This window comes from Sinocyclocheilus rhinocerous, unplaced genomic scaffold (assembly GCF_001515625.1).
Source record: "Sinocyclocheilus rhinocerous isolate Xijiao unplaced genomic scaffold, SAMN03320098_v1.1 scaffold85, whole genome shotgun sequence".
Classification (NCBI taxonomy): domain Eukaryota; kingdom Metazoa; phylum Chordata; class Actinopteri; order Cypriniformes; family Cyprinidae; genus Sinocyclocheilus; species Sinocyclocheilus rhinocerous.
This window is the reverse complement of record NW_015649998.1, coordinates 1,453,473-1,478,272: the sequence shown is the minus strand read 5'-3', so window position 1 is coordinate 1,478,272 and position 24,800 is coordinate 1,453,473. Positions and strand designations below refer to the sequence as shown.

At 37.4% G+C, this 24,800-nt stretch overlaps 1 protein-coding gene across 1 annotated transcript in view; it reads right to left on the bottom strand.

Moving 5' to 3' along the window:
* LOC107711006 (gamma-aminobutyric acid receptor subunit gamma-3-like) overlaps window positions 1-24,800 on the bottom strand; it is a 115,119-nt gene that overhangs the window by 9,147 nt on the left and 81,172 nt on the right. Inside the window, exons 4-5 of the mRNA XM_016515906.1 lie at window positions 17,289-17,371; window positions 821-958 (exon numbers count right to left, since the gene is read on the bottom strand). Of these exons, the coding sequence (XP_016371392.1) occupies window positions 821-958; window positions 17,289-17,371 (221 nt within the window). The remainder of the gene's footprint in view (window positions 1-820; window positions 959-17,288; window positions 17,372-24,800) is intronic.

Below are 24,800 nucleotides of genomic sequence, written 5' to 3'. Positions count from 1 at the left end.
TGTTAGAACGAGCCGTTTTAGGTAGGTGTGGCTGACTCTTAACTTTTATAAAGAATATCTCTTTGTATTTGAGACTTTAGTCTTTGCAACTTTACAGATCTTCTTTATGCACCAAGAGCTTGTAACACTACAAAGAGAAAGGAAAACTTGAAATCGCATCATATGACCCCTTTAATAAAGATATTATATTGAGCATTTTTATTCATGCTAGGTTGGATGAGAGTGGCTGCTGGGTTAGAAAAGTTTGGACTCAAAACTTCTAGCCCCAAAACATATAGCTATCAAAATTGTATGGTCAGTTTTGTTTTAATTGATACTATTTTACTGACCATTATATTAATCAAAAGTGTGAGTAAATATACTATTAAAAAAGATTTCTATTTAAAATAAATGTTGTTCATTTGAGCTTTTTATTCATAATTTAATAAAACTTTTCACAGTTTCCACAAAAATATTAAGCAGCACAACACTGATAATATTAAGAAAGGTTTCTTAAACCAAATCAGCATATTAAAATGATTTCTGAAGGATCATGTGACACTGAAGACTTTGCCATAGCAAGAATGAATAACACTTTTAAATATATTTAAATAGAATATATGGTTATTGTGAATTGCAATAATTTTTCACAGTACTACTATTTTACTGTAATTTTGATCAAACTCAAATCAAAATGCAGTCATTGATCATAAGAGACTTTTGAACCTTCTAACAATTCTCTTCATCAGCAGCCAAAATAGAATCATACTTTATTCATAATCAAACTCCTATTAGATCCAATTAATAGAGCAAAAGAAAAAACAACAACAACAACAATTACCTGCTGTTGTCTTGATTATGTCTGTGGTGTTTCTCAGGCCCATGAAGTCGAACTGGTAAAGTCTCCATGACTTCTGATCAGCCGCCTGCACCGAATTCTTTCTCCACTTGTAAATCATTTCATCTCGTGGGTATCCATCTGTAATTACACAGAGCATAAGCCGGTGACCCCTAGCGCCCCCTTTCACTTATGATGGATGCCTGAGTGCAGCCCAGTGTCAGGCATCGAACTGCAGCATTTGTCTCTAGCCCAGAGCATGCTAATAAAATGCACATCACAGGCACAAGGAAGACAAAGGCATAGAGAGAGAACAAGTAAATGAGAAGTCTGGTTCGATTATACACAGCATCCATCTTGATGCTGACACTCAACCTGGAGATGTATGTCTCTAGCGTACAACCTGTGGCCCAGAAAAGAGATTTGAAACAGCGGTCTCTTGAGCCTTTGGAAGTCTAATCTTAGAAATGATCGCTGATGCTACTCTTGCATTGATTATCCATGTCTCATAAGTACTGCTAAGTGGATGATATTTCACGCTCTTTTTTAAAAAATTCTGCCTTAAAGGGATAGTTCACCCAGAAATGAAAATTTTGTCATCGTTTACTCACCCTTATGTCGTTGCAAAACTGTATGACTTTCTTTCGCAAAAATAAAATTTTTGAAGACTGATTTCACAAAAAGATGCATGAGTCTACTAAAGCCATACAATATTTTTTTCTGAAAGAAACAGACATTTAAATCATTATTCACTGAGAAGCATTATAAGTGCCTCTCCTTGGCGAGTTAATGAGAGAAGAAATGATGTTGGATTAATGAACGAATTGTTCTTATTTTGATTCAGATCACCAAGAATGATAATTTTAAAGATACTATATTAGCATCCACATTCTGTTTATTATAAGCCTCACTGCAGTTGTCATCTGCCACTTAAAATGCTTGAGCCCTTTGTTTGTTAATGAATCAGCGCCATGTTTATTGTAACTGCATGCCAAAGAGTGATTGATTTGAATTTTTCAAAATTAAATAAAATAAGAAATTCACACAGGTTCAGAAAGACATGAAGGTAAGTAAATAAATGACAGAGTTTTCATTTTTGTGTTAACTGTCCCTTTAAGCAGCAAGAGTGCTGGTTTTGAAGCCACTTATATTCTACAATGTCCAAGAATGGTCCAAGACTTTCTAATATTTCTTAGAGAGTATTGTTTGATAAGTGAGTGGAAGCACTTCATTCAGACACTGTGATTAATAAAACAGCACAATTAGATTTCCACACAAATACGTATTAATTCCATTGAACACACAATGACCTGTGCTGTTAAATGGTAATCAAGCCTAATAGCCATCTGAGGTAATTGTCATTCTCTTACCAGATTAAAAACACTAAATGAGGAAAAAGATAAAAGATGCTTTTTGAATAATTGAATTTCATTAAAATTTTCCTTGGTCTATGCAGAGGGCATTTAAGTACCAATAAAGATGTTCTTGACCACAAAGAGTTGACATTTTACACCAGCGAATAATACAATCAGATAAATTTTTAAAAACATATTTTGAGCTTTTTTTACCTGTTTGATATTGCTTAAAAATGTAATGGGTCATAAAGGGATAGTTTACCCTGTCGTGACTGGGGTCCAACAACATTTGACCCTATTTATTTTCATAGTATGGACCAAAACAACATTGAGAACTGAACTGAATATGCAATAATACACAAAACAAGAAAGTGTGCAATTTTATTTCTACACTGTGCAATACTACTACTGTGTATTTTGGAAGAATACTAGTGTTAATTTAGCCACAGACAGTGTTTCATAAACACCTGTTGGACATCCATTAAATTCACATTCCTATTAATTGGCACTAGCAAGAAGGGTTAAAGGAAATGAAAAAAGAACTTTATTAATTGGCACAGAAATGAGCTGAAAAATCCTCGTCCTCACCCTGGATAAATCCCGTTGTGCCATCCCTGTGAACTGTGAGAAATAATTAGTAGTGTATTGTATAAAGTTTACAACAACTTGGCTCAATCAGCCATAAAGAGGTTGCAAAGGATCAGCAAAATGGTTTCAATTAAAATTCTGTGTACACAATAGTAAAATAGATGCAGCCTCCATAGATGTATTTTAGGGGTACCAGGAGACCAGAGCTGAAATTGTGTTATCATTGATTGAGTACATATCAAATAGAATGGTTTCATAATCTTATATTTGGTATTATTGTTTGGTAGAATGGCAAACAATAGCTATAATTAAACTAAAATCTGCTGACTGAAACACATTTAGTGGTATACAGGTCCAAATGAATACTCACCAAGTGCCAAATTCAAAATAAAAATTGGCTTTGGCAAGTAAATCAATTTAATTAATATTAATTTGGATGGACTTCACGAGAAACTAACTGCTAAATAAAAGAATGGTTTAAATAGCAAGAACAATAGTGTGACCCTGATGTAAATCACTTGAGTGAACCAAATTAAAGACATGCAATACTGTGCAAAAGTTAAAATCTGCTTTGGGGTGCCAGTATAGGAAATATCAATTTTTATCAAATCGATTATATGCACATTTATATACAGTATATACATGGCCTCTGTCAAACTCTAAATGCCTTGCTAGTGAAACAACTTGCCTTTCAATCATATTGTTGAACTCCTTGTTCATCAGACATTATAAAAATAACCTGCTGTGTCTTGCTTGATGCCACATTTCTGTTCTCCTTACATCATATTCAGTTCATTGGGTGGAAGTGGAGATCTCTTTATATTTCTTTTGATAATTATCCATGGGCAGTGTCAAAGATACACTCCTGCTCCATTTCATCCCAACAGTTGCCCTGCCACCCCCTGTCTCCGTCTCTCCCATTTGCATTGTCCTTGGTTCATTATTGTATAACCCTTAGGTCATGTTGGGCTAAAGGGTACAAGCAAATTCCACTTAATCAGAGGAAAATATAGCCATCGCCATGGGAACCAGAACCATCCATTGGCCTCAGTGGGTGAAGAAAGGGGCGCTGATGAATCACAGCATGCAAGAGCTTCCCGTGATGGTGGAAAGATTGGCAGCGGGAGGAAGACTATGTGATTTAAACCTAATAGGGTGTGTGGAGAAAGCCTTGGTAGCACAACAAATAACTTTGTAATTTCATCATTCATCAACAAAGGAGGTTACTATTGATTTGTGAAGGACTAAATGCGAGCCATACATTTCAGTTTATACATCCTGCCTCTGTCCGCCACATCGGCTGAGAATGCCATGGTTAGGTGGGCAAAAAAGATTTATGGCTCATCTTATGACCCGCAGAAATACAATCAAATAAGAAAAGAATAAACAGATTGATCCATGTTTAAAATTAAATGATTTGACATACACACACACACACACACACACACACACACACACACACACACTGCTTATGTTCTTTCACCTTACAGCCTTCTATAGCAGGATTTTGTATTTAGTAACTGACCATTATACTTAAAAAAATGTTTTATAGACCTTGTGAGTCCTGTCCACACATGAGGTGCTCTATCAGGTTTTTATTGGTGCAGGACTAGAGCACAATACTATTACCCTCAATGCAGAGCTGGCTGGTTTGCTTTCGTGCCTGCTGAGACTGGCTAAAATCAGACAGGATACAGAGACAGTCAGACCCTGAATGGACACTGTCAGAGTTAAACTGCTTCCTTTCAAAATAATGGACAGTGTCAGAAACAACTGACATAGAACAGGAATCACTAAGATTTAGTGATGTTTTTGAAAGTAGTCACTTATTCTCACCAAGGCTGCATTTATTTGATCAATAATGCAGTAAAAACGGTAATATTGTGAAACATTATTACAAAATTATTAAATTAACTGTTTTCTATTGTCTTCAGTGTCACATCCTTCAGAAATTATTCTAATATGATAATGTGCTCAATGTTGAAAACAGTTGTGCTGCTTATTACTAAATTGTGAATGTTTCATGAATAGAAAGTTCAAAAGAACAACTTTTATTTGAAATACAAATTTAAAAAATGTAAAAATTGTAAGTCTTTACTGTCAAATTTGATCATTTAATGTGTAATGGCTGAAAAAGGATATATTAAAATTATTTAAAATATTAAACTGTTTTAAACTGACAATAATAAGAAATGTGAGCACCTAATCAACACATTACAATAATGAAGGATCATGTGACTCTGGAGACTGAAGTAACGGCTGCTGAAAATTTAGCTTTGCCATCACAGAAATAAATTACATTTAATTATTAAATATAATAAAACAGAAAAGTTAATATTTCTCAATATTACTATATTTTTCATCAAATAAATGCAGCATTGGTGAGTAAAAGAGACTTTCAAAAAAAAAAATCTTAAAAGATTTTTTAAAAAAAGTAAAAATATTTTAAGGTTTGGTTTTATATTGGGTTTAGGGTCACAAGAATAGTATTGTGTGCAGCACATTTTATGGAGGACTGTTTACTGATCTTGGGAGAGTTGACTACAATGCCGGCAGTTCTGATTTGCAGTCTGTAAGTACGGTTTTATTTAATGGCCAATCAGAGCACACCTCGCTTTTCAGACCGATGAGCTTTGTAAAAATCGACGCGTTTCAAAAAGGCAGGGCATAGAGGAGAAACAATAATGTACAGTATGTGGAAAATAATGTGTTTTTTTAACTTTAAACCGCATAAACACATTTCATTACACCAAATATACAAAATAATGTTCTTTTTAGCAGCATCATATGACCCCTTTAATAAGTAAATCATGGAATCATTAATTCTATTGATTCCTTCAAACATGCTGATTCATTCAGGAACAATTCAAGTGACTGGCAGAGTTCTGAATCACATACTAGCATACTACTCTTGACTATTCCTGCCATATAAAGATACAATAAAAATAGTAAGAGTAATATGCATGTGGTTCCAAATTCACCAACACACTTGAGTGAGTCATTTAATTATTTACTCAACAGTTTCATTCAAAAATGCAAATTATTTCAGTGCTGATAGCCGTGTGGCCAGCACACGAGTTCGAATCTTGGTTCGTGGACCTTTCCTGATCCTGCTCCCCTCTCTCTCCCACTTCGATTCCTCTCATTATTCACTGTCCTATCAAGATAAAGGCTAAAACTTTTAGGAATAAAACACTGCCTGTGTGTTGCTCAGAGACAAGCTGCAGCTTTGTCTGGAACTATTTTTGTTAGAGGATCAAAAACAGACAAAGTAACTGGCATTGAGTCTAAAATGTAAGTTACTTAATATTCTTGTTCATTTAACTTGTGTAAAAGCAATATCACATTTACAATAAGACTGTTTGTTTGGAATAATGAGACTGAACAAAGTTTGTGTTTAACAGTACATTACACAGGAAAAAAATTAGGTGGGAAGAAAATGCTGAAGAATTTCCCTGCTTATTTAGATGGTAAGCTGAGGTAAACATTTGCAAATGTGTACATTGGTAAAGGAAGTTATTATTTCTATGGTAATATGTAATGTCAAACACTTTTGTTCACCCTTTTTTGACTGTGGAATTTATTGCTAATGTTTATCTGCATTAAATAATAAATTTAAATGACTTCATGCCCTCAGTTCTCTGAAAAAGCATGCTGTTATGTGGCATAATATTACATTCCATTTCAAATGGCCAAATCCAAAACATAAAAACACTGACCTGTTCAAATCTAAGCCCGATTGACTGTCACCACTATTATTTGTGTAGTCTTGGCTCAGAAAAGCTGATATTGTCACGGAAACACCGGGCTCTCTCCCCACCACACAACGATCCCAATCACATGAATTCTGAACACCTGCACTCAATCAGCACACCCTCATCAGCCCCAGTATATAAGCACACATCTCAGTTCATTCTTTGTCTGTGCTTCATGCCTTCCCAAACGTATATGATTTTCTTGTATGTTGTGCATAACCCAATTCACGCTTACATATAATTAGCTGAAGTATGGTAATGCATATTTGGCGTGCTGTCTGGGGAAGGGCTCCGAGCTCGGGATTGGCCCAGGCCTAGACGCGCTCCTCCCGAACCTTGTTAATAGAACATCATTTACGTTAGGTTATGTCTGTTGCTGGTGGAATTCTGTGAGGAGAGTGGGATCCAGGATGTCGTTTGGATACAGACTCTCTGTCCCGTGATCTCCTGTATTCCAGTGAACTCTCTCCAGTTCTCCTGCGAATGATCTTCGCTGAACTCTACTATCTCCTGGTATTACTCCTGTGAACAACTTATCTTGCTAAAGCTGATCTTGTGTATATATCCTGACAGAAGGACAGACCAAGAAAGATGAATCCGACAGATCCCGATCCATTTAAGGAATCAGTCGAAATGATGAGAAGAGAACTCGCCGGTCCCACAGCTACACCCGTCACCACCGCCACGTCCATTCAACACTCTCCTTCTCCGATCATTGTTGCCAGTCCCATGGTCAATCCAGCGCCCTACTCTGGCTCGGTGGAGGATTGCAATGGCTTTCTATTGCAGTGTTCACTGGCACTTGAAATGAAGCCACAGTGGTTTCCTACTGAACGTTCTAAGATCACATATATTATTTCTCTGTTAACAGGAAGAGCTTTGCAATGGGCAGAAACCATGTGGCATCAGTCTGGTCCAGTTACACAATCATTTGACAACTTTGAGGCCCACTTCCGTGAGGTATTTGGATGCCCCATAGGAGACTCCTCCATCTGTGACCAGTTATATCACATCCGTCAAGGGATGAGCTCAGTCTCAGATTATGCTCTGAAATTCCGAACCCTCGCTACCTCTAGTGGTTGGAATGAGCGAGCCCTGCTGACTACCTACCGTCAGGGTTTAAATCCTTTATTACGACTGCAACTGGCAATTTATGATGATTCCATAGGTTTGGAAAAATGTATCCAACAGTCCATCAGAGTGTCTCACCGCATGCAAAGCTGCCTTGAAGAGACACCTGCCTTACAATCCTCCGCCACTCACCGCCGCATGCCAGAGAGACCGACTTCCCAGAACAAGAGTCTGAGCCTATGCAGATAGACAACACCCGCTTATCACCTGCTGAAAGGCGCCGCCGGCTGACCCAGAATCTCTGTCTTTATTGTGGAGCTGGAGGGCATGTAATCTCTTCATGCCCAATTAGACCACCACGGCCCTTGGTGAGTGCAGTTACAAGTCCTTCTATAAAACTTTACCCTCTGACTACTGTTTCAGTAATTACTGCCAACCATGTTGTTACAGTTACCGCCCTCCTCGACTCTGGGTCAGCTGGTAACTTCATCTCCGACCGCTCTGCAGGCAGCTCAACCTCCAGAAGACCTCTACACTGACCCCGTACGAGGTCTTCCCACTGCTATGGAAACCGCAGAGGCTATGTTCAACCAGGTGTTCAGAAATTGGTATCCCCGAAGATGCAGTGTCTGATCGTGGACCAATTTATATTGTGTTTGGAAGGCATTCTTCTCCCTCCTAGGTGTGACCGTGAGTCTTACATCCGTATACCATCCTCAATCTAACTGGAAGACGGAGAGGAAAATCCAGGAGATCAGCCGCTTCCTGAGAACCTTCTGCCAAAGCCACCAGGACTCCTGGAGTCAGTTTCTCACCTGGGCCGAGTATGCACCGAATTCTCTCCGCCAGCTGGTAACCGGTCTCACACTGTTTCAGTGCATACTCCGCTATCAGCCTCCTCTCTTCCCATGGTCAGGCGAGCCACCGGATGTTCCATCTGTCACCCACTGGTTCCAGGAGAGCGAGAGGGTCTGGGACGAAGCTCATCACCACCTGCAGAGGGCTGTGCGCAGGTACAAGAGCTATGTTGATGTCCGTAGACAACCTGCTCCCACTTACCAACCTGGGCAAAAGGTGTGGCTCTCTACCAGAGACATCCGCCTGCGCCTCCCCTGCCGAAAGCTGAGTCCCAAATATATTGGTCCCTTCCAGGTCATCAAACAGATCAACCCCATTACTTATGAGTTAAAGCTACCACACACTTCAGAATTTATCCCACTTTTCATGTATCCCTACTTAAACCTCGCCATCCTCCTGTTTCTGTTTCCTCTACAGAGCCTGGTATCAGTGACGACCCCCCAGTACCTCAGATTGTGGACCCAGAACCCATCTACACAGTAAAGGAGATCCTGGACTCTCTACGTCGTGGAGGCCACCTCGAATACCCTGTAGACTGGGAGGGGTATGGACCAGAGGAGCGATGCTGGGTCCCACATGACGACATCCTGGATCCCACTCTCCTCACAGAATTCCACCAGCAACATCCACCACGCCCGGCACCCAGGAACAGAGGGCGGCCTCCACGGTGTCGGGGGGGTACTGTCACGTAAACACCGGGCTCCCTCACCACGACGCAACGATCCCAATCACCTGAATTCTGAACACCTGCACTCAATCAGCACACCCTCATCAGCCCCAGTATATAAGCACACACCTCAGTTCAGTCTTTGTCTGTCCTCGATTTGGATACAGACTCTCTATTCCGTGATCTCCTGTATTCCAGCGAACTCTCTCCAGTTCTCCTGCGAACGATCTTCGCTGAACTCTACTATTATCTCCTGGCATTACTCCTGTGAACAACTTATCTTGCTAACACTGCGCTTGTGTATATATCCTGACAGATATATTGAACTGCGGTAAAAGAACAGATTCAATGATTTGCCCAAGGGCTCCGAAAACCAGCCAGGACCCATGAACTGCAACCCAGTGGATGTTCATGCAACACTGAATGCTTCCCTCCCTCTTTGGTACTAAACCACTGAACTGCACCATTTGCTTTGGATGGATTAAATAACCCGTGGAAACGTCATCACATCAAACACCTCTTTAAGCACTGGGGATTTCTCTCTGGGATTTCAGTTAATGGTACAGCACTTTCCTTCAGCACTTTGTCATGCCCCACCAGACTTGTGAATCCTGGCTATGTAGGTCTGCTGCCAGACTCTGGCTTGCATAAGAACTGAGTTTGTGCCAAGGTTCTCATTAGATGAGTTTGATTAGGGATTAAAATCTCAGTGGTGGTTCATAACTTTTTAAAGACTTCAAATGTTCTATGCCATTTCCCAAGCCATTTACTATACATGTTTCTGTAAGTAACCTGATCAGGATCTCTTGACCTGGTTCAAAGGAGCTAGATCTTAAGTTATGACAGCACGTTAGCGCAGCTATTGATTCAATGTGAGAAACATACATACTGTAGGCATTACCTTGTTTTAAGAAGTTATGGAAATTTGGGGGTGGGGAAAAATGACATAACCTAATGTAAATTATGTTCTATTAACAAGGTTCGGGAGGAGCGCGTCTAGGCCTGGGCCAATCCCGAGCTCGGAGCCCTTCCCCGGACAGCACGCCAAATATGCATTACCATACTTCAGCTAATTATATGTAAGCGTGAATTGGGTTATGCACAACATACAAGAAAATCATATACGTTTGGGAAGGCATTTTTGGGTTAACTAATTTTAAACCATTCAGCAACCTGACTATTGGGTTGTGCTTTTATTGAGGGTTGGGCATTAATTTCACCAACTTTTGTTGTACGTAATATACCTTTCTACATGTTAACATGATCTTCTTAGTTCTGCTTGAGGACATTTTTTCACTTCCTGGCAATACTTAATCATTAATCCTCACCAACTCTTCTGACATCGAGGTATTAAGAGATCAGCATGTGCTCTTTTAGTGCCTGCTGAACGAAAGAGCTGTTGCAGACAGAAGAGGTGCATGATCAAAAGGTAATCACAGCAGTTCCTATCATCATTTAAAAATTCCCACTTTATTTAATGAACTGATTCCGTCCTAGATCAGCATTATAATTGGTGTCTGAGTGTTTTGCTCAATTTTAAACATTACATCCTCCCTTTTGTTCAGCTCACAATATTACTGATTGCCTTTTTAATCAAAGCTTGAAAACAGGACAGTGTTCATTTTTTTTTTAGCCAAATATTCCATATTACATACCATTTTCATTTAAAACTTTCAGCTACATAAACTGTTTGTCACCTTTTTAATTTGCAAGCCTTTGATGATGCTATAACTGAAAGAAGACAATGGACAGGTTCTCTAATTTCACAGAACTTTTAAGTTTGGATTATGACCGTGAACTGATCCTGTAAATTACTAGGGAGATCATCAAAAAGAACGAGAAAAGATGTTTTGAAGTCGAAAACGTATTGCAACATTTGAAACATTAAAAATATAGAGATGTAACCACAAGTGTGTTGCAGACGATGAAAGAGTGGAGAGAGAGAACAAAACAAATGAACAGAAGGAGAACAAGCAGAGAATTTTCTAATACTGACACAAAAAAGACAGGTTTATTATGATTTATGTGCAGCACAGAAGACGCAAAAGCTGCTAAATAAGCTGCCAATCAATTACGATTTTGGAAATTATTAAGAGTTGATTCACTTTGAATATCTTGTGAATTGCATTTTTGCATATTGCTTAGTCACTTACTAATTTCCAAATCTCTTTCTCGTTTTGTGTCACTTGTCGCTTCTTCAGTCTCACACATTATTGCGAACATTAATGTGAGCAAATTATTCTCAGGAAGCTTCTCAGTTAATAACCCCAACATCCATCTAGATATGTTTTTGACCATCCTTTGAAAATTACCAAAAAATGTCCCGGCATGTCTGAGCAGAAGTGCCATCAGAGTATGAGAGCATTTATAACTGCCTCTATGCAGTGTAAAAAGGCTTTGATGGAAATGGTAATGTCTTCCCCTCCAAGCGAATCCATGAAGGGGAGTCAAAGCAATTCGATGAGTTAATGGCACTAAGGTGATTCTGTGCAGCAGGAAAAGCAGCTCCTATCGGTTAGGGCCACAAAAGGTGGTTTTTGCAGGAATTGCAAGCACACGCAGCACTTTTCCACCTTTTAAATGAATCTGAACGCTCCATCTATCTTCATTACAGACTGTACAGAGTTTCATGACCGATTACTTTTCATCAGGTCTCCAAAAGGTATTTAGGTCAGATTGCTTGATGGACTTGATGCATATTGCATGGATACAACCAGGTTTTGCATTATCTGAATAATATTCTTTGAAAGTGTATATTATGGCAAATGTGCAAATATTTGTTCTATTTGAATTCTACTTTTCTGCCTTCTGTTTACTCTTCCAATACAATGTAAATCACACATTGTCGTGACGTGGCACTTTTTGCAAATGCCACTTTCTCAAAATAAAATGCATGCATCTTTAAGTGTGACTAGTGGGATAGTTTACCCAAAATAATTTAATATAAAATAATTTAAAATAAAATAAAATAATTTACTTACCCTCATGTCATCCTAAACCTGTATGAATTTCGTTCTTCTGATATAACATTTATAATATAATTGTAATATAATATAAATATTTTAACAATATTTAAGTGTTTCAGTGTTTTTGCCCATATACCAACCCAGGGTCTTTGGAAATACATGTCTCTAAATACATTTCTGCAACACCGTTATTACGTACCTTACTGCATGTTTCGAGGCAGTTTCAAAGTGAAACGTCCAGTGAGTGGCGCTAAAACGCGGGTTCAAATACGTGACCCTGGCAAGTTTTTGTTACATTGATATTACGTTGTTTTTGTAGTGTCGCTAAAAGTTAACGCTCTATCATGTTGGAAAAATCCCCTACACCAAACCCAACCCTAAACCTACCCAATAGTGTTTACAAATGCAAAACTAGTATACAGTAAAAACGGATTTGTTGATGCAACTGTCCCATTTGAACTTCCTTATATGCAGGTTTGAACTGTTTTGTGGAACCATAGTTTCACGGGATTCATACCCGAGCTCTTCACCTCTCAAGTTGCTAGTTTCTAGCCTCACTCCAATGAAATAAAAGCCAAAAATGTTCATGAATAAATAAAAATATATGCCACTTTGATGTCACTAGATATTCAGTGAAAGCTCATAGCCTTGAGGCAGGTGACATCTTTCATAAACACAGGTAGAAAGGTGCTCACTGCTCTATTCAGCTTGCTTCAGCCGGATCAGAGCAGACAAACCTGATGCCTGGTGTCAGGTCTGCTAAACACCTGAAAGCTTCTCATTCCCTGCAGGGCAGGTACAGACACACTGGCTGGGGAGTGTTTCATTTGTATGTTTGTTTATGCACACAGGGACTATAGCACTGTATGTTTGAGTCTGTTAAATATGCTTTAGAGGACAAGCTGCTGTGCTGGGCAGTGAGGTGTGAAATATTAAAATAATCTTTCTGGCAAATTGCTACTCTCGGGTGCAGATGGGGGACCATTTTCTTTGTGACTGATACAGGGGCAGGCATTTCAGTCCGGGTTCGCTCGCTCCTGTGTGGCCGCTAACATGAGAAGGTCCGCAAGGTCCTGCCTGATGGGCATTAACCTTCATTTGCATATCAACTGAATTTAAAATGCAGGGCTTGGAACCCAGCACTGGTTTTTCAAAAACAAATGGCGAATGCTGCAGGGAAATGGAAGAAAGTAGCTTAGAGGTGAAGAAAAGGACTGAGGGTGTCCAGAAGCTTGAGGGATTGCTTATTATAGCTCATTCTCCTTTCCTCAACAGTGAAAATGTGGACCTTTGCTGTGTTTTAGAGGCCCTGCGGAGAAGGTTTGGGAACAAGACAAAGAGAATTTAAATTCTACCCTTAAAAAAAGAAATCTTGCTCACATCCATTGTTAAGAAGCCTCAACTGAATTACCTTATTATATAAAACCTGATATACATCCTGGCACTTCTAGCAGTAACACTGCATCCTACTACAAAACTTCATTATATATCCATACATCAGAGGTGTAAGTGTAAGCAGTAGTAATTAATGACTGTTATTATCTCTTGCAATTGATAATGACATTGCTATTTCTACATATATTTGACCCATTTTTTCTGACGTCCAACATTTGTTGATCCCATCCTGCTCAGTGCAATAAGGACTGTCTGATATTACACATCAGAAAAATTAAACAATTTGTTTAAGCACATTGTCCAACACTGGAGGACCACAAATTCTGCTGTGCGCCTGCATCTTATGGATCAGTGGCAAACACAGCAGTGTACAGAGGCAGGACAGAGAAGACAGATGGTTTATACAACATAAAGGATGTCATCTATGTCAAGATGCATCCCTGCACGGCGGGGGGAGAGTGGAGATCTACAACATCTCTTATGAGCTACTTACAATGCCGTTCTGACATCTCTACATCGGCGGTTTTGCTCAAATTCAAACTCACAGATTGAGATTCACAGCGCCAGGCAGGTGATTCCCTCAGTGATCTAAATTCATACCTTCACTGAAGCAATTCCCACAGCAATCTGGAGTTGCATGACGAGGCAGTGCGTGATAAGGTTAAATGCCGGGGATATTCCCATCGTACTACCACTAATTAAGCCAATCAGAGGAGAAACATCTTCAAACTATTAATTAGTAATATTTCATGTTGTATTGAATGAGCTCTATCTGAAATTAAGATTTTCCTGTAGCATCCTAAAAGATAGCTGAAAATGGCGAGTTTCTGAACAGTCACTCCACAAATGCCATGCACAGGCCTACACTTTTTTTATACAGTTTTTACAAATGTTTTTTTTATCTCACTTTTGGATACAAATTTGGTAACAATTTAGTATAGGGACCAATTCTCAAATTTGGGTCACAATTTATTTTAAGATCAATTATCAGAGACTTTTCCTTCAATAAACTTCTAATTTGCTGATTATTAATGGTTAGTAAGTTGTTAAGTTTAGGTATTGGGTAGGATTAGGGATGTAGAATATGGTAAAAAAACAGCCAATATGTTAATAATAGGCATGCTAATAAGCAACTAGTTAATGTGTAGTTGCTTATTAGCAAGCCTATTATTAACACATTGGCTGTATTTTTAAAAGCGAGAATTGATCTTAAAATAAAGTATGACCCAAATTTGTCCTCACATACACATGCAAGATATTCTATATGTTTTGTATGTATCTTGTATAAAACAAAAAAAAATTTAATAATCGAATGAAGCCCTTCAAAGTGCATACATCTGCACATTATAATAACACTATAAAAAGTGATTTTCTTACTCAGTATCTTCGTCTTGTTTTCAAGTACAAATATTTAAACATTCTTAAATCAAGATAAATTGCTTGAGAAGCAAAATGACAGATTTTTTTTTTCTTATTTTAAGCACAAACTCAATTTTGAAAAAAGTCTAAAAAAATGTATGTCATATTGCTTTCTAATGTAAATGTCTATTGATTTAATAATGTTTGTACTGGGAAAACAAAACAAAAATACTGAGAAGGAAAATCACATTTTTTTCAATAAAAACACATGCTCTAGTCAAAGACAAAAATAAATGTGTTCTGCTCTAAAAATGCTAGAAATAATTGAGTGCCTCAATTCAGAACAAATTAAAACCTAAAACAAACCTGTACACCAACTTCAAGAATTTATATAATTAGTAACTTACAGACACAGACCTTCTGAGATGCATGGTCATCAATTGACTAATTATGAGATCAATTAATAGTGTATATAAAAAACTGAAAGTTTAAGTAAACAATAACACATAATGAATTAATGTTTGATTGAGTCAATACAGTTAAATACAGACCAAAAGAGACTTTAGCTTATGTCTCCTGCTTTTCAGATGTTTATTTTCCCTCAAGAGCAGTGTCTTCACAACCATTTTTGTATTCCTTACAGCGCCATCAGTAAGAATCAAGTACCCCTTCACTGACACCAAAGCAGAAATCTGTTTCATTGGACTCAAATTATACTGGATACTACTTAGCTTTATCATTAGCGTAACAATGACCATTATTAAAATGATTCACTTTGAGTGAGACAAGTAAAAAATGCTCTTGCAGAGTCATATTCTGCTTTATATATTTAACACAGCAAAATCAAAATCTTTCCAAGTGCCCCTGGAACCTGCTTTAGTACCTCTTGGGGAGAAAGAGATGTCAACAATGTCACAAACTATTTTCCAAAAGAACTAAACCAAGCCTGAGATCAAAAGTCTCCACGGCAATGAAAGAGCAACCCAAAATATTTCTAGAGGCAGGACTTTCTTCAGTCCTTCAAGTCTCAATACAGTCAGGGCCAAGCTTTCAGAAAGCGTACAAAATCAAAGTTATTATCAGCTATGAGTAAATACACATAAACAAATGTGCCATGCAGTACAAAGGCGACTATCAATAATTATCTAGTTAAAATAATACTCTGAATTTGAACTCCCTATATTTTCTATAATGCAGCTACTAAGTAAACAACTGTAAAAACATTTATTATAACAGCTCTCTCCCAACAAAACATTGATTTTTAGAAGAACGCCTTTAGTTAGTGCTTGCCACACAAACTCTAATAAGATTACTGTTGAAAATGGGTGTGATGTAAAACATAGCTTTCTTTAAATAGGTGTTGACTTTCTGAGCATGGCTCCACAAATGAGTATGACAAAAAACATTTTGAGAAGAGCAGAGAGCCCTGATGTGTATTAGGGGGTTGAAACAGAGGCTGAGTGAGAAACAGAAGTGAGAAATCACATTACACAAGGACACAAACTTTTCCAATTTACCTACGTCCCTCTTTGCCTGGACTCTTAACACCACAGATGCATCACCTATTACCTATCACCCTTGAGTAATGTCATTCATGACACCCTGCTAATGAAGCCAGCCTTCAAGAGCCTGTCGGACACGCAGAGTAATTACCAGTCTATCCGTGCCCTTGGTGTATACAATGAAATCCATGGCCTACTTTCAATATAAGAGAATATATGGAGAGCAAAAATGAGATATTACATCATAAAGCATGACATCCTAATTAGCGGTGACACATTCCCTACAGCAATGCCACGTCTGCCATTAGAACAGTGCACTAGCAATATTATACATAAAATGTTACATAAAACAGTTTTACAGGCTAAATATTGTCTTTCTCTGTTAAAGGGGTCATTTCTCCCCTTATTTATTTTTTGCCCTGAAGTCCATATATAATGTTAGAATTTTTTTGTGCCTTGCGTTTTTCAATTTCTCCACTTTAAAAATTAGACTACTTTTTTTTTGCTGCTGTGATTCCAAAGTACAGGCTTCTTTCACATGTGAAATATTGTCATAGCTTGAATTGCTTTTTGCGGTAAGTTTTGTTTACTGCTATTATTTGAAAATAGAAAAGTATATGTTTTGTTGTTATGAAAAAAAAAAGAAGTGGTATAATAAAAACATCCATTGAAATCAATGGCTAAAGTGGATTTCCAGACCATTTCCCACTTGTTCCCGAAGATATGTGTACATTTCAAAGACATCCTAGGCTATATTGTTTCATCTAAACTGAATCAAATGAAGCATTTCATAATGCATGTTGATACTGCTGTACATGAACGCTTAAGGTTGTCTTGTACAACAGAACAAATGACAACCAAAACATTCAAAACCAAAGAAGAAAAAGGGTCTTTAAAGGAAATGGAAATATAAAGTTGAATGAATACGTGGAGCATAAAGAGAAGAGATACTCACAGCTGGAGAAGATGAGGGGGCAGGAGTGTTCATCCATAGGAAAGTTATGTAGTTGAAGCTGGCACTCTGCATTTATGGTCAATCTATGAACAGAAAAAGCAACATATAGTTATGATGCAACAGAAATTTCTGTACAATATAATGCAGAAAGCAAAAGGCAAGTGAAATATCTAAATCCCCTGTTTTACTTATGCTATTTTTTTGCTACTTATGCTAGATAATTGCATGTTGATTCATGATATTTTATGATCAGCTGTTGCCCTTACGAGGGCTGACAAATAATGTTTTCTGCTTATTTAACTTTTAATTTTCAGGATGAGAAATCGGCAGTTTGACGAAGCTTGTTTGACAGATATCTACTCTGAATAAGGTTTAATTCTCTTTTCGGTTCTGTGTGACAGCCCAGTGTGTGACGCTCAGCTGAAGTCACTGACGTGTGAAGCGTCTGTTTCATACATTAGTGTAGGATTTAAAGTTTTAACTATTATCTCCCACAGGAAGAATATAATGAACCACAGCTGTGATGACTGCATGCTTATTAACCATATAGCATGAATAAGGATGACACTGTTAATATGACACAGAAATGTTATTCTCTCCTCTCATGACCAAGTTATTCTTCTGTTACCAGTAGTTTGGCTGTAGTTAGCATACTTGAGTTATATGTAAAAAAGAATAAATAAACAAACAAACAAATAAATAAATAAATCTCCAGTAACATGTATTCTGATTAAATAAGCAACACATAAATTGCTAATATTTCATTATATTTTACGAGATAATGTGCATGATCCCAAGTCTTTTTTGAGGGCTCTCAAAAGCATTCAAATTAACTTTCTTGGAATATTTTTTTCCATTTGCACTCTAAGAAAAAAAGATACAAAACTGTCACAGGGGTGGGACCCTTTAAAAAGGTACTATGTGCACTTTACGTTCCAATATGTACTTATAAAGTAGTAATATGTAGATTTGAAGTACTAACATGTACCTTTGAAGTCCTAATACGTATCATTTAAGGGTAAATAAGGTAGAGAGATGTACCTTTCAGCTTTTGTATCTTAGTTTATCACCCCAGTGACAGCTTTGTACCTTTTTTTTCTGATAGCATGATCCTGCCGCTAGTTTCAGCCAATCAGAATTTAAATGAGATCGTTCCTGCAGTTCAAGAGTGGTTAATTACATGAATTTACAATTAAGGTGACTGTTTCAAAAAGTTCTGTAGCTCCATAAGAAAATATGGCAGAAAAGAATGAAAGAAACAAAGGAAGAAAAATTTCAATGACAAAAATAATTGCAATTGAAAAATACCAGTTATAATAATAATGGCATCTGCTAATAGCAAATTTAATTCAGTTAAAAATGATAAATGGACCACCTCATATAATAACAGTGGCATCTGGAAGTCGGGGAAGTCGTGGCCTAATGGTTGGAGAGTCTGATTCGTAACCCAAAGGTTGCGGGTTCGAGTCTCGTACCGGCAGGGATTGTAGGTCGGGGGGAGTGAATGTACAGTGCCCTCTTCCACCTTCAATACCATGACTGAGGTGCCCTTGAGCAAGGCACCGAACCCCCAACTGCTCCCCGGGCGCTGCAGCAAAAATGGCTGCCCACTGCTCCGGATGTGTGTTCACGGTGTGTGTGTGCACTTTGGATGGGTTAAATGCAGAGCACTAATTCCAAGTATGGGTCACCATACTTGGCCACATGTCACTTCACTTCATCTGTGAATAGGTAGGGAAATTAATTTTTTTTAAACGTTTAGATCCTCTCCAGCTCATTATTGTTTCATTGTTTCATTTGTTTGCTTGACCCTTATTTTGAAGTCTGTAAACAGTAATATGATAAATAAACATCAAGTAGATTATAGGTAAATTTCAACTGCTGCAAGACAAAATAATGGATTGGTTCTAGAGCATTTGAAATGAATAGACAAGTAGATACACACCGCTCTGTTGGCTGCTTAAACACAATCCCTTGCTTCAGTGAGTAACATAGCGCCAGTGGATAATTGGCTTACTGTAGCAACCTTAGTCTTTGCAAATATGCAACAAAGAAGCCATCATGGTAAATACTGCTGTATTGGTAAACAAATGTCCCGACAGCACATATTAAGTATTATGGAGAGGTATGGCAAATCAAATTTCTCATTTCTGAGCCTAGACCTGAATCAGTGCCACCGAGCTCTGCGTGTTGCAGCTCAGAAAGTGTACAGCACTCACAAATTCCAGCATTGTTTACTTCAAAGCTCCGATGACTGCAATTAAAATAGAGAGTGCCATTTCGTAGTCTGCACTACCCTTTTTCCTTCACACTCCTCCTAAATACCACTGCTGCATGTCTGCTGTGTCACTGAATATCGATCATGAGCTCCATATGGCAGCATCTAGTTAGCCTTTGTTCCAGATTGGCTTTATCCGCAGAATTTGCCCCTCAGCATCAGTGCTGTTTCTCCTGTTGCCAAGGAAATATTTCACGGAGCGCTGGAGACGGCATGATGTAGTCTCTCCACTGGCCTGTGAAATGTCCTCTGGTCCAAATAGACGCTCTGGTCTTCAGGCAGCTGAGAGATACCTGAATAGGCCATTGCTCTGCCTCAGACGCATTAACCAAGTAGCTGTTTTCCCAAAAATACTTCACCGCTTGTTCTCTGTTCGTATGTTGTTGTTTTTGTCATGGTTTTAACTCCACCTTCATTAGCACTTGTGAATCTGAAAGTATATTTAGCACAGGTCTGGATGAAAAAGGAAGTATTAAAATGTTTGGACCTAAGGCGAATACTAACTAAAATGGAAAAACATTTATTAAATGGCTTTAAACAGCAGTTACATTTGTTTCTCTAATTTGATTGGACAAGTGGCGTTCCAAGAATGCTGATATTTCTTTTAAAAAAAAATCACTGAAAAGGGGAAAAAAATAACTTAATCAGAAATAGGCCTACTACACTTCCGTTCAAAAGTTCCCTTTTTTTTTTTTTGTGAAAGAAATGAATACTTGCATTCATCAAGGATGCATTAAATTGACTAAAAGCAACATTACAAAAAATAAACCAATAAAATAAATGCAGTTTTTGAACGCTCTATTAAAAATGAATCATAGCATTGACAAAAAATTAAGCAGCACTTAAAACTGTTTTTAACAAAATATTATGAAACGTTACTTCAGCACCAAACCAGCATATTTCTGAAGGATCATGTGACACTGAAGACACTGAAAATTCATCACAGAAATAAATTATAAATGTAAAATATATTAAAATAGAAAACATAATATTTACAATATTATTCTTTTTACTGTATTTTGCTGAGCGTTAGTGACTTTCAAAAACATAAAAAAAAACTTACCGACCCCAAACTTGAATTGATGAATAGTAGTGTATGTTATGTAATATGAATAGTTTTATACTTTATAGTTGTTGTATAACAGCAGTATAAAAGCAATCATGTTGTTTTGTCCTGAATATCAGACTTGATATTCAGTACAATGTAACTCTTGCTTGTGTGAAGGCGCTTCAATGTTCTTTGCCAAGTTAATGCCAGCTTTAAGTATATTTATTTGAACACACAGCCTTTAAATCATGATTGTACATAAGCAGACAAGGTCTTGATCTTGCTGTTGTTCTCACTGAGGTGAGCTTTTCTGAAGGGACAGCTTGAAAAGGACATGACAAGCAATGTAGCAGTGTGTGTTTGGATGTCCCGATTTGAATAACTAGGGCAGAGTCGGCTTCAGTGGACACCCACTCATCTGACTATATTTGGAAATCTGCAGCAGTAGTTTCAGACTTATGAAAAGACAACAGTAGACTAGTTTCATGTGACAAGCCCAAATTTTTCATATTTCCACTTTCACTTTGAATCAAAGTTGGAATTGTTAGCTTGACAGTGCAATTCAAATGAGAAAGACAGATTTTATGCATTTTGTTACTTTATGTTGTTAACTATGAGCTTTGGGCTCTGTTGGTGTAGATGACACTGCTGAAGAAAATGTATGAACCATTTGCTTACAGTGTTAGTTTGCAATAAGCAAACAATGCTTTCTCATGTGCACCCCAGTCTGCCGTGATGATACATATGTATTTATAACGAGAAGTGCCAGAGGCATATACTGTAATTCACATTACGGCTCTCATTAGTAATGTCTACAGTGGTGTAAGCACATTCACTCTCTGTGGTGTTTTTTAATAAAATAAATAAATAAATAAAATACGGAAGGGAGAAAGGAAATTGTGTGGTTTCAGATATGTTCTTCTTAACACTATTGTGATAATTTATGCAATTTTTTAAGCAATTTTTTTAACACAACAGGATAATTGTTAAATTATTTAAAAGACCACAAAAAATAAACAGAATCTATATACGTTAAGTACGAGTACAAAAATTTGTTATGTATCAGAATAAATTCTTATAGTTAACAGATATGTGAAATAAAATCTATATAAATTATGCATAAATCAATAAATTTACATAAAAACAAGAAATAAATAGGATGTATAAATGTTAAAGGAATAGTTCACCCAAAAATGAAAATTCTGTCATCAATTATTCACCCTCATGTCGTTCCAAACCTGTGAGATCTTCGTTTCATCTTCAGAACACAAATTAAGATATTTTTGATGAATTCTACGAGCTCTCTGACCCTCCCATAGACAGCAAGGATCCTTACACGATCAAGGCTCAGAAACGTAGCAAGGAGATCGATAAAATAATCCATGTGACATCAGTGGTTCAACCGTAATTTTACGAAGCTACGAGAATAGTTTTTGTGCGCAAAGAAAACAAAAATAATGACTTTATTTTAAAATTGGTCTCCTCCAATTGGATCCAATTGGTGAATTAGATCCAAATGGCTCTATTCACCCTATAGCGCCATTTTTGAGAGTATCACATATACGTAAACAACATATGCAACGGATGTACGCGGATTCGTTGTTAACGTTCAGATCAAAGCGGAAACAACGTAAACAACGTATCCATGTAAGGTGCTGCTGACACAGAACAGCATACGTTGTTTACGTTTGTGATACTCTCCAAAATGGCACCAGGGTGACGCGGAGGAGACAAATTGTTGAATAAAGTCGTTATTTTTGCTTTCTTCGCGCACAAAAGGTATTCTCGTAGCTTCGTAAAATTAAGCTTGAACCACTGATGTCACATGGATTATATTAACAATCTCCTTGCTACGTTTCTGAGCCTTGGTCGTGTTAGGTCCCTTGCTGTCTATGTAGAGTCAGAGAGCTCTCAGATTTCATCAAAAAATATCTTAATTTGTGTTCTGAAGATGAACAAAGGTCTTACGGCTTTGGAACGACCTGAGAGTGAGTAATTAATGACAGAATTTTTGGGTGAGCTATCCCTTTAAGTATGAGTATTATAATCTGTTAAATATTAGAATAAATTATTACAATAAATAAATAAACAAACTTTTAAAAACTTTTAAATGGCAGTCAACACATTAAGGATAGACACGAGTACTTCCACGAACCCCAGGGGAATTTAGAGGTTCTTTTCACATTTTATTGAATAACTTGAAATTTAATAAGATAGTACCATTGTCACCTAATCCACATATAGCCAGAGATCTATCTCCAAGCCACTTAATTAAAAGTTTTCCTTGCATCAACAAGAGGTAAATAATGTTTTTTATGGTTCTCAAGAGAGGAGGTAGTCGTTTCCTAAATGGACTGTTTGTTGCAGCTGCCATTCGAATCATAAGCAATTTGTTTGACCAAAAAGTCAAGACAGTGTAAGAGGTTGTTATGCAGTTCATTCACAGTGTGAATTGGCCCCTATAAAAGATTAACCAGAGGACTCTGCTGCTGCCCATGCAGGGTTTCCAAAGGTTTGTTCACAAGCCCCATTTGCAGCGGGCTGCTAAATAATATATGACATCACAGGCAGTTTCTGCGGCTTCCTGGCCTAATTGTGGTTAAACCTAGCCTAGAGTCTTATTGAACAGATACGTCACAAATACCAACCACTGAACCAAACTAGGCTAGTCGGATATGAACGAGTGTCATCACATCTCAACATCACCGACACTGGAGTCACACCAGACAAGAAAGGCTGTCTCGCAGTGGAGCTCTAACTCAGAGGACAGGCGGATGTCACTGAGAGTTCGGATTTGCTGATCTTTGGCCACATTTCCAAAGCCTTTAATGTTCAGATCAAAACACAGACCCATCAAATATTATAAATATTACTTTTCAGAACAGAACACTGTGTTTTGCTGTCTCAGAGAATACTCTTTGACATAGTGCCTTTGGCAGTGACTGCTGACTTTTTTTGCTGTAAATTTGTAACTGTGGACCTAAATTCATCCCAGCTCCTGATATTTCATCAAGGACTTTGAAAGCGATGACCTAATCTGAAATAGAGGCGCCTAAAAATGTCAAAGTGACATCTGCTCAGTCTGGGTAGCTGATTAAAGGCACTGGAAATCATATTTAGGAACAGAGGTTTTGGAACTAACAAAAAGGGGTGTAAAAAGTACAGAGAAAAGGATGTTGTGTCCAAATTTGACTCAAAAGCCTAAAGTATCTAGGCAAAAATTCATGTGCAAGTGGAATAGTTAAATATAGACTGATAAAATCATATCCGAGACTCTTTGTTGCATACTGTATGTGTTAGTATCAAACTAAACACATTACTTTAAAATTCAACTTCATTTTATTTTTCATCATTATACACTTAAAAATGATTTGTTGCTATGTTTAAACGTAGGGCTGGGCGATATAGCTAAAAAAATGTATCAACGATATAATGCTTCATATCGTTCGGTATCGATAATTATTGACATTTTTATAACCTTTTTTAAAACAGAGCAATAGAAAAAAAAATTTACATTTAACCACTGTATTTTTAAATTATCATCACCGCATCTCGTGCTCCACTGATGACGCTCCCTGACGCACACCTAACATTCATTGTACTATTTTTGCCTTCCAATGCAAATGTTTATTTTAAATTCGACTAATATTCATTTTTTTAATCACAATCTCCTCATCACAGGCAGGCACCTGTGCTCCTGTTTGTGTGTGCCGTCTGCATATTTTTTTAAATTAACTCAATTTATTGAGACAAACAACAAATATTTTTTTTTAATATATGTTTTAATAGTCAAACACAAAATAAAAATTAAACAAATATCTAATTTGTAATGTTTTATATGCAGATTAAATAGGTTAAACTTTTGGCTTGTCTCCCGAGGCCACAGGAGGGCACAATGAGCAAAATAATGCAGCACAAACTGTCAACGCATGGAAATAACTGTCTATAAAAAAAACGTGCATTACGTCTAAATTAACTTTGTAAATTGCATAAACAATTATGAACAAAACAGCATCATGTATTTATGCATTGCTTAATACAAAGAGCCGAATCGCCCATCACACAGATTGCCTTTAAAAACATATGAGACGCAGTGAAAAGGAATAAACCTCCACAAATTCGTGACGTGTTTTCTAAAAGTTTAAACTGTTTTAACATTGCATGGCTTTCTATACATCTCTTCTGT